We start from the raw sequence: 11,470 nt of genomic DNA on the forward strand, positions 1-11,470 counted from the left end.
AGGAGCAATATTATTTTACAAGGTTTTGTTGATGCAAATTTAGGCGGCGATCTGGATAGTCGAAAAAGTACCACAGGCTACGTATTCATCTTGGGTGGCACTGCTGTTAGCTGGATGTCCAGACTTCAGAAAAATGTTGCTCTATCTACCACTGAAGCAAAGTACATGACAATCTCAGAAGCTGAAAAATAGATGATTTGTCTCAAGAATTTTCTTAAAGAGCTATGTAAAGAGCAGGACAATTGTGAGCTTTTCAGCGATAGCCAGAGTGCAATTCATCTTGCCAAGAATCTAGTGTTTCATGCAAGATCGAAGCATATCCAGTTGAGGTATCATCATATCCGAGAGTTGATAAGTGAAAAAACTTTTTCCCTGTAAAAGATACCAGGATCAAAGGACCTGTCAGACATATTGACCAAAGTTGTCGGTGTTGACAAAGTGAGGCTGTGCACTGCCTCAGTTAGCCTTCAAGACTGATAGCGTGAAGGCGCCACCAGAGAATAGCAAATCCTTTTTTTAATTTATTTTTTGATGTAACATAGGTTTGAGGGGAAAATTTATAGTAGCAAACATGTTGTTGTATGTGAAGAAAGAAAAGTAGGCAAAACAAAAGAAAGAAAAATCAAAAAGAGATGAACTTATGATGTAAGCGCTTACATCGGCATTCTTATGATGTATGCGCTTACATTGGCATTCTTATGATGTAAGCGCTTACGTCGGCAGGACATTCAAATGACTATAAAAGGGGTATGCATTTTCATTTGCATATCATCCCTCAACTTCTTCTTTCTCTATTCAATTAATAAAGTGTTATTCTTTGTGTGGCCGTGGAGTAGGCAAAAATTGTCGAACCACGTAAATCTTCTATTGTCTTGTTTTGTGCAATTTATTGCTTCTCTTTCAAATATTTTTCTCCTTCTATTAGCCTAGTCTGACACGTTTCCCAACAAAAAAAGGTTCCAAAAAAAAGTTTCTTTTTGGCTCAAAAACTTTTTCTTAGGATGGGGAAATTATTTGGGATGCCATGTTTCGTTATTTTATTAGGGGGTTTTTTCACGTCACCGCATAGTTCAGACCTAATTTTTTGGCCGTCTTAACGTCTTGCGTTTAATAGGTATATTTTGCAGTGACATTCCTTGACTAATAGGTTGTGACTTTAATTGAGGTGTCCAAATAAATAATTTTAAAAGTTCACCCATTATAATTCCTAAAAAGAAGTGAAGAATCTAAGGGAAAATTAATAATTTTTGAAACTAATAGTAGTTAGAATTCTGAAGTTAGTCATCGTACGTCCATAACTTACCCGTTTGGACATAAGAAAATTTTCAAATTTTTTTCGAAACATTTTTATTTTTTTCCCGAAATAAGTGTTTGGCCATAAATTTTCAAATTTTCACTTGAAGATGGATTTCGAAATTTTTCGAAAATTTGAAAAACTCAAATCACAAAACTTCAAAAACAATCCAAAATTATATTCATGTCCAAATGCAACTCTAATTTTCAAATATCATTTTCACTTGAAAAAAAATTTATTTTTTTCGGGAATTTTACAATTCTTATGTCCAAATGCCCACTAAGTATTCCTTGCTTTAATCTCAACTTTAGTAGTGCTTCTGGTGCAATCTATTGATCACAAAGGAGAAATATTGTAAGTTAAAACTCATATAAGAGAACACTGATGTTTTATTCTACAAACTAATGGTCCATTCAAAAATTATACTAAAGATAAGTTGAATCAGGAAAGGGGAAACAACTCAACAATATTGAACAAAGGACTTCATTTTATATAGAAACATTGAAATCATACATATATTGAGCAAAGGACTTCAAAAGAAATTAAAGCAACTGGGAACAACTCAACAAGAATTTGAGAACATGGAACCATGCACCCACCCATAGAAAATCTGGCCCAAATTACTCAGATTTTGCAACTATAGTAAGCAAGAAATTCTTATAACTTCCATTGGCAACTTCTTCGATCTTTGCAGGTAAGGTAGTTCCATATTTGCTGTGAAATTCTTCTTTGATTTGCTTCATATCATCGTCTGCTCTTGTAACGATGACTCGGGTGACTGAGTCTTTAGCAGATTCATCCACATCCAATCTTAAGGACTCGATCAAAATCTACGCAATAAGAAATTGAAAATGAGAAAAAAGTCAGATAGATAACGAAAAATTCAAACAAATGGGGGTGAAATACAAGACAATATAGTATATTTATCAATTTTGTGATTGCTATTTACCTTGCTGAAGTATGTTTGAGGTGAACAAAGGCATTGAACTACTTGTTTCAAGATCAAGCAACCATCAAGATCCTGAAAAAAATTTGAGATTAGTATCGAATAGACCATTGTTCCATGACATTTTGAACGTCTTCTTTTTTCTCTTAATCACTTAATTCCTTTTAACTCCTACATTGTTGTGGTCGTAGATCATGTTAATCTGATGATGTAAAAAAGTATACACTATTTATCAGTACATAGAAGTTAAACTCCTTTTTTTCGCTACCTCGTCTAGGTAGTTGTCTGTCATTTCCTTGTAGTGGCTATAGAGGACCTTAAGATGGAGCTTGCTTCTGTGTGAAAGGATCCTCACAATCTCTTCATCCTCAATGAGATTTTTCTTAGCATCTTTTAGAGCATTCACAAATACCTTAGCCTCAGATTTTGCAAGATCGTCATTTACTCTTGGCCCTTCATAACGGTAGGAACTCACTAGAGCAACTAGAAGCTGTTTGTCATAACAAAAATGAAAAATTACTAATCGAAAACTTACAATGACAATAATAATAGCAAAAAATTTCAAAGACAATAATAACAATGAGAATGAAGAGAATTGAAATTTTCAGCAAAAAAAAAAAATGGATCTAAATATACTATAACTCAAAAAAAAAAAAAAAGGGACAATATGACTATATGAGAACTTAGATATAGTATAGCCCAAATATTCACATCTCAAGCCCATACGAGAAGCTTGTGCACTTATCCATTAAAGGAAATGACCTCAATTTGGATAGCAAAATCATTTAGCCAATCTAATATTATCTCCAAACGCCTAATTACCAAGATCAGTGGCAAGTTTTCATTCTCGATTTTAAAAGTAAACCCGAATGATCATGAACGCATGTTTATGAGTAAATGGACATGATATATGTCCTATGTGAGAAAACCGAATCTATTAAAAATATGATTAATTTAACTTAAAAACACTTGCAGTATAAAGAATTTTACAATATTGATGTATCTTAACATGTTGTAGGAAATAACTTGTCTTATTTTCAAGATTAGTAATCTCACTTTTTATGGACGATATCTTTTACCTGATCTGATCTAATAATGTATAAATTCTTTTAGACTGTGAAAACTCAAAAAGAATTGGTATTTTAAAGATCAAGACAAAGAAGAAAGACCTTTCTTTCAGGAGTTTGGATATGGAAGGCAATGTCTTCCTCTATTGAATGTTCAAAGAGGGAATGATAGGCTCTTCTTGCACCCAAAAGCTCTTCAGAAGATCTAGTACAAGCAGTCTCAATTAAAACCTTAAGTTGAGGTACTTTCAATAATAATGCCTCCTTAAACAAGCGAGCATCTCTTTCCCATGGGTGCATTGTGTACAACACAACGGCATCCTACAAAATTTTGGCCATGACAAGGAAATGATCATAAGAAAACAAAATCACAACTAATTTATGAGAGAACTTTAATTTTTTTTTTACAGAATTGGGGTTTTAAAAATTGTAATAAAGGTAAAAGACCAGCCCGGTGCACAAAGCATTTCGCATTTACACAAGGCCCGGGAAGGGCCACACGGCCATGTAGGCAGCCTATCCTGATGCTTAGCATCAGTGGCTAATTCCACGGCTCGAACTCGTGATCAATAGCTCAAACGGAGATAACTTTATTGTTGCTCCAAGGCTCCTCTTCGAAATTTATAATAAAGGTATTGTTTTCAAAAGAAAAAGATGCTAAATTTTTTGGTCATTTGATTATTCTAATTTCTAACCACCAAATTTATGAAATAGTCACAACCACTTCCTTCACACTCTCTCTGACAATAAGCAATTGGATTAATTATATTTCACTATGGTATTACATATAGCTGACAAAAATCAAAATGTTATAACATAATTAATACTATTAAAAATAAAAATACCTTAAGACGCAAAAATTCTTGGCGAAGCTGAAGAATATGTTGATCATCCCATCTCTGAAATTGGCGTTCATCTTCTTTGAAAAATCCTGGAGTGCTTACCCTATAGGATTCCCTCTGATGCCGATTCCAATTCCCCAATGTTGAGATGAATAAATTCTCATCCACACCAAGTCCTACAAGTTTGTGTAAATTAACAAAATATTATATTGAAGGAAAGTAAAAAAATTAGTGGTAAAAACTTAAACTATTTAACTCTTATATAAACTGTAAAAATTCAAAGTTTTAGAAGAAGAAATGGAAAATAACCTGAGAAAGCTTTGGTGAGAGCTGCATACGCATTAGCCTCTGCCATTTCTTTGAGTAATTTTTCTGTGTTTAAGTTTTTGTCTCTGTTTTTTTTTAAGTGTTTGCGAGAGAGAGGTGGGACTTCTGGATTCAATTGGATATATACTTATATGGGCTATCAGGGGTACTTCTGTCATTTTACCTGTTACGGCCGGTGATTCAACGTCTGAACTAACACTGAAAAGACCGAAGTAGCCCTCGCTGTACAAAAATAGTATTCGTCTCCCTTAATTAGTAAAATAATGAATATAAAATTATAAAGATGTGGCCCATTGTGTACGTGTACTTTCCCCTGTTCATCAAAGTACAGCTTGTAACGCCTTAAATAAAATAAAGTCAAAGTCTTTAAATCCATTACTTTAATTAAATCTAATCTCTATTATATCTTCTTAATTTAATGTTAATAGATGCTCAAAGATCTGCTTTTGTTACTTTATGTACCATGAGCCTCACACGTCCTAGTTTAATAATAGTAATTACAAGTAAAGATATCTAACATGTATAGTTTGTGTAGTTTAGGTTACTGATATTACAAGTTATGTTTTTTCCAAAGCAAATTCTATTTTGTAACTTACTTTTGCTCTTATAACTTATTCTGATGGAATAAAAAATATAAATATATATTTCTAGTCGCTTTCAAAAATAATAGTCGATAATATACTTATTTTATACATTTTTTGACTAGCGAATGTAGTTAGTATCTGTCGATCAATTAATTTTGTATTTTGCCCAATAAAAAATCGTTATCGGTCATGCTACATCACTTCCATTTCTTTCTTCGTTAAGAATTAAGATGCTTCTTCCGATCTCGAAAAGTTCAATAACAAAACACTATTATATCTTTGGAAATTTAATTCCATGTTAATTAGCAAGTATTTCTTTTCCATTTTGTTGAACTTTTCTGAAAGATACATATACAAGCATAAAGACAAGCTGAAAGTAGATCCAACTATGAAAAGCAAGGAAAAAGATAATCTATTAAAAAAATACATGCATTAATCGTAACGGATCTATATTTTAATTAAAGTCAATTGATTCAAGATAAATTATTTTTAATTTTTTATCAAATTGATTAGTGCCTAGTGTGTTTGATTGAAGCTCCAGTAGATAACTATTTAATTTGTTCTCAAAGAATCGCACTATGAAACTTCCACCTCATACTGTTATGTCCCAATAGATCTCTCATTGTAAAGCAATAGTCAATGGTCAAAGAAGGGGAAGATAAACAATAGCTGGCCAATGGTGAATTATTTTAACTCGAACAACAAATAGAGGATGTCCATCTTATAAAACAGTACATGTGAATACAAAAAATAATCCATGTAAAAGCTGCCCCATTGATCTCTAAATTCATCGTATTTTATCGAGCATTCCATTCAAAAACACATTTTCCATGTTTAGAACATGGTTTTGTTTAGCCGTACCGAGGGCAGCGGGTCAGGTCGGATGCGGAGCGGGTCGAGTTTTAACCCGCTTAATTTTTAACCTGCCGCGGCTCGCAGTTTTTTTTATTTTTCCTTCTATTTTCAATCCGCCCCGCAAAAGGTTAAATCCGCCCCGTCCCAGTAACATCCCTATTTAGGCGTTCGTAGAACTATATTACATTCATTTTTGGACTATCTAAATATGAATTTTAACATTTGATACACATCATACTTCTCTTTGAATGGTAATTTTTCTAATGCTACTACCTGTCAAGTTTTTAAAATTCACGTCATTAAATATAATTTCATCGATTAAAATTTCGTTTGTAACAATCGAAACTGGAGAGCATTTACAACCTGTTTCTCCATAAAGAAACAACAAGACAACGTCCAAAGTATTGATTAGTGATATGTCAAGTTTGAAAAGTCTCTAATTATTGTAACCCTCCCCCGATAAGAGAAAGAATAATAAATTAAATAAAAATTATTTGCATGAGAATCACAAGCAAATATATATATATATATATATATATATATATATATATATATATATATATATATGGAGCCCGTCCTAATAATTGAGGCCAAGTCTTCGTACGTAGTTTCTTTTTAGTTTATATATCTCCGTCATATTTATTCACGTCCATATTATGTCAATCGTTATCAAGATTTCCATTGACAGGTTGCTTTTCCCTATGCCATGTTTTTGAAATGAAATCCACATGCTAGGCAGCTTCTGGAATTCTCTGTTGTAAATTAAGACGAACAAAAAATAATTAGTTTGGCGTTGGGATTTGTCTTTTTCTGGAATGCGAGGTCGATATTTTTTTCCCTTATAACCGTAGTGTACTGGTAAACCTAGGCACAAGACTAGTAAACTATATTTATTGAGATTTAGGCAGGTCGAAAAAGTTATCCAATAAGTATTTTTTATTTGTATTAAAATTAAAATAATAGGATTCCAGAAGGAAATTTGAGTGATTTCTGAAGAAGAAAAAAAACGATATTCCTCATAATTTTTACACACTTTATTAATTATTAAGCCACTATAGATGTGATTCTCTAGAATAATACACATATGAACATCAAGACTTGACTTTATCAAATTAATTAACTTATCAGAGTAACAAGTAATCGGCACGTCAAGATTTTGGAATATCACTAAACAAAGTTTGAAAAATCCCATTAGATTTAAAATAATAAAAGAGGAAATATTAGAAAAATGAGATCACAGGTCTGAAATTATCAGATTGAACATATCTTGTGGTGCGGATCAATGCCATGTGAAAGAGACATATCCAACAGCTAAGATGCCCCTTCATTTGTATGTATCTTAATTTTCTATATTTATACAAAAACAGAAAAGACAGAAAAACAAATATATTTATTGTTGGTTTTACTTTGTTTATGACCTATATTTCCTCCTCGAAGAGTCTCTAGTAAGCTTCCTATAATGCCTTAAACTAATTCCACGAGAAAAAGGAGCACCAACAGCTAAACTTAGCTTGTTTTCATTTATAAAAATAAGTATTAGAATTTGCGTGCGCAATTTTTAATTTTTTTAATAATGTCCAATATTATCTAGAAATTATATAATTTATAGTATTAAACTTTCTGGGACAGAAAATGATAGGATCGTATTTATTTTCATATTGCAATACAGCTAAGCTTGATTCGCCCTCTCCCAGCATTCAATGATTTATTTTTGTACATCATGTTCACGTGACATTTAGAGTCCGTTTGGGCATGAGAATTTTTTTAATTTTTTTTCGAAAAAAAATCACTTTTTTCACGAAGTCAGTGTTTGACCATAAAATTTCTAATTTTCACTTGAAAATAAATTTTAAAATTTTTAGAAAATTTAAAAAATTTCAAAAAACTGTTTTTCAAAATTTTCACTCAGATCGCTCACAAAACTTCAAAACAATCCAAAATTATATTCATATCCAAATACAACTATAATTTTCAAATACCATTTTTACTTTTTTTTGAAATTTTACAATTTTTATGTCCAAACGCCCACTTAATCTTTTAAATGGCATGCTTCCTTTTTAATTGTATTATTATTATTATTATTATTATTATTATTATTATTATTGTTTGATCTGTTTTGCCCTTCCAGTGTACATATATGGTGCTTTGAAGAAGTCAACTATTTCGCTTGCTTTTTAATCAAAGAACAGAAAAATGATAGCTACTTTTCATTACAAGGCTTTCACATGTGATTTACAGTTAACGAGATTCAATAAATTTGCTAATTACGTTTCAAAATATTACTTATATGTTAATTACTTACAAAAAAATTCAGCGGTCACGCCTTAATTATAGAAAATAACTGTTTGAAATCATACCGAATTAAAAACAGGAAAAAATGAAGTGTGATCAATCGTTTATTCTTTAGCAAAGCATCACACAATTTTATTTCCCGATCCATGCGTGTATACAGTTCAAAATGATGTATATATCACTTAACCTCGTGCCTTTAACCAATGACCAATACTAATAAGGCAAAAAAAAAACACAATTATTGAAAAGTGTAATGGGATAGTTATAATCCATCTGCCCTTAGTCAGATGCCTTAAAAATAGAATACCTTATGATACTGGTAGTGAGCGTTTTTACAACCTTAATAAGCTTATTTTCTGCATCGAAATTGATCGAGCCAGTACGCCCTAATATTGAATGATTAAACTGAAAATAAAAAGACAAACACAAAAAATATAGAAATCTTGACTTTTCCCCCTTTTTTCAATCTTAATATTAACTTAGGAAGTAAGAAAAGGGACCATAGTCAATATACTCTATGTGTTGTTAAGCATGTTGTGTTCAGAACTTCAGATGAATATTGTTTAAATTAAAATTATTGTCTATTTTATCGTTAACCCAAGTCGTCAGCAATTTCTTCCAATCCAAAAAAAAAAATGTTTGGTGAGATAATCTACTTTTCCTTTTTCCTAGAAAATTTACTTACATCTAGCTTTGACCCGATATTACGGGTATTCTTTAGGTGATTTTGTTCAGGTAAAACTTGGTATTATAGGTCTCTTTTTTACTTGATAAATTTCAAGTGCTCATGATCAAAATAATTAACAAGGACTACTTATGTCTAATTAAATTACTCGCTGTTTTAAGTTGATTTAAGAGTTAAAATTATAAGGTTCAATTACTTGATAACTTAGGTATTAAATAAGCGAAATGGAGGAAGTAATTTGTTAATACATTTGTAATAACTACTCCCTCCGTTTACTTTTATTTGTCCATTATTGACTTTACACACCCCTTAAAAATGATAAATAAAGTGTATAATTTATCATGTTACCCATATTAATTGGTGTATAGTCTTAATGGATTTGAAAATAGTAATTAATGTGAAGGGTAAATAGAAAAAATAAATTATTTTTCTCTTGATATGCGAAAGTGAACAAATAAAATTAAAAATTTATTTTTAAAATAGTGGGCAAGTAAAAATAAATAAAGGGGTAGAAAATCAGAACATGATTGTTGATAATAATTAAGGGCCAGAGTAAGTGTGAATGGAACTTGTGAATAAAACAGGAGAATAACTTCTTATCTCCTTAATTTGTTTTCTTCTGCTTCTTTTCAAGTGTAAAATTCAAACCATTCACACAGTTCAGATGAGGTGATCTAACCAACCTTGAGCTAAATATTAACTGTACACCTAGAATCACATGGCTATTAAATGCAACAAATGTGTTAAACGTGCAGGAGATAGATATTAATTATTGAAAAAAAAAAAAAAAAATTTCGGGGTTGCCTAGTTGGTTTGGAGGGCGGTCATCCTGGGATCGATTCCCCCCTCAATGTCTTCTGGGTTGAGCATGTCGCACAGGGCTTGTCTAGTACGGTTTACATCTCACGTGTAGTTTGCAGGCTATTACACATGGGTATGTTTACCCAGTGCGCACAAAATACTCACCACAGAGTGTTCACCCAAAGGGCAGAGGTTGTGGTACAGAGGTTGTAGCGGTTGCGGGTTCCTCTTACCAAAAGAATTATTAAAAAAATAAAACAAGAAGCTTACTTGTACTTAGTGATACATTAAAAATTTATTACTTAATCATAATAAAGTAAAATTTATATTTTAATTTGTAACTCTTAAATGAAATTGCTTTATTTCATGTGAATATTAGACGCAAAAACGTTTATTTTTTGGTATAAGTATGCGGTAATAAACCGATCATAAGGGAAAGTATTCGTTACCAAAAGTCTTTGCAATTAAAGTTATTTTTTCACCCTTCTCGTTATTCTTTTTCCTCCCTTTTTTTCTTCGCATATGAATCACATGGCTGACAATAACTTCCATAATATTTTAAAATATCTACCCTATTAATTGCACATACACATATTTAGCTGGTAGATGGGACGACCAATCAAGTACTCATATTAAAGCAGGAAAAATACAAATTCTACGCAAGTTTCCATGTGATGTTCTGTCCATTGTCCCCATTAAATCTCCATATTATACCCTCCCACATATCATATCTGGCAGCTCGCACCCCTTTTGGCATACTATTAATTTATAATCTGGAAATAACAAAATTAAGAAAATAAAAAATAAGTAAAAACAAAGGTCATTATAATCATACAGGAATCTATGTTTTTTTTTTCTTTTGGTATAAACTATGTTTTCTTTACTTCATTTTAGTGAAGTTTCGATATCTTTTTTGCTCTACTTGCCAAGCTTTTGTTATTGGTTTTTACTTTTTAGTTAGTGATTGTGAGTAAGAAATCACGTGTTTGTTGGTAAGCATATTATTTTCTTAAGAAAATATTCTGATGAGCAAACCAAAGTGTGTGCGAAAGCCCACAATAGTTTAATATGTGAATGCGAGAAACATTTTATTTTGGAGGAAACAAGGCATAGTGCCTATCAAGAGCAAAATAATTACTTGAAAATTAATTACAATTCTTATCTATACATTACAAACTTATTATCGAACTATTCAATTTCCTATTTTCACTTTAATTTGCTTTACCCCACGTGAGGGGTTGAAAAATGCAAATCTATTCCCCTTTTTGTTTTATTTTATGACTTGAATCATATTACTTTTGACTATCTTTCCGTCTATGATATGTACTTTGACGGTAGAAACATATATTAATAATTATTTGAAAAATAACAATAAAAATGAAATAGGGTATTCGCAGTGAGAAAAATAGACAAGAGAAATAAGTTGATCGGAGAAACTCCCGGTTGTCGTGCATACCACAATTTCAAAAGGATTGTCCTAATTTTTTGTCCAATTGTTGTCCACATTTTCAATAAATAAATAATAATATTTATTAACATTAATGAAATTCTATGGAGGTATTATTCATTGCATAAGCCTACATTGAGTTAATTAGATTATGTGACAACTGATATTATTTCAGTTTAATAATTGAATTTAAAAAAAATTAAACTCTTTATGTACAATTGTATACCATGTTGGTATAGTTATACACTATAATGGTATCATATGTTAGTTAGAATATTTTTTGGTTGTATTAGCTACATTTAATTGGTACATTATTTGATTTTTCTTTAG

General features: G+C 31.3%; 1 protein-coding gene across 1 annotated transcript; it reads right to left on the reverse strand.

The window, feature by feature from the left end:
- Positions 1 to 1,763: 1,763 nt before the first annotated feature.
- LOC104103788 (annexin D4-like) lies at positions 1,764 to 4,596 on the reverse strand. The gene is made up of 6 exons (XM_009611721.4): positions 4,459 to 4,596; positions 4,153 to 4,325; positions 3,410 to 3,628; positions 2,509 to 2,730; positions 2,244 to 2,315; positions 1,764 to 2,124 (listed from the first exon to the last, which is right to left on the reverse strand). The coding sequence occupies exons 1-6, from the start codon at positions 4,502 to 4,504 to the stop codon at positions 1,915 to 1,917; spliced, it is 942 nt and encodes a 313-aa protein (XP_009610016.1). The 5' UTR covers positions 4,505 to 4,596; the 3' UTR covers positions 1,764 to 1,914.
- Between the last annotated feature and the right edge of the window lie 6,874 nt (positions 4,597 to 11,470).

Source organism: Nicotiana tomentosiformis, chromosome 1, assembly GCF_000390325.3.
Source record: "Nicotiana tomentosiformis chromosome 1, ASM39032v3, whole genome shotgun sequence".
Taxonomy (NCBI): Eukaryota; Viridiplantae; Streptophyta; class Magnoliopsida; order Solanales; family Solanaceae; genus Nicotiana; species Nicotiana tomentosiformis.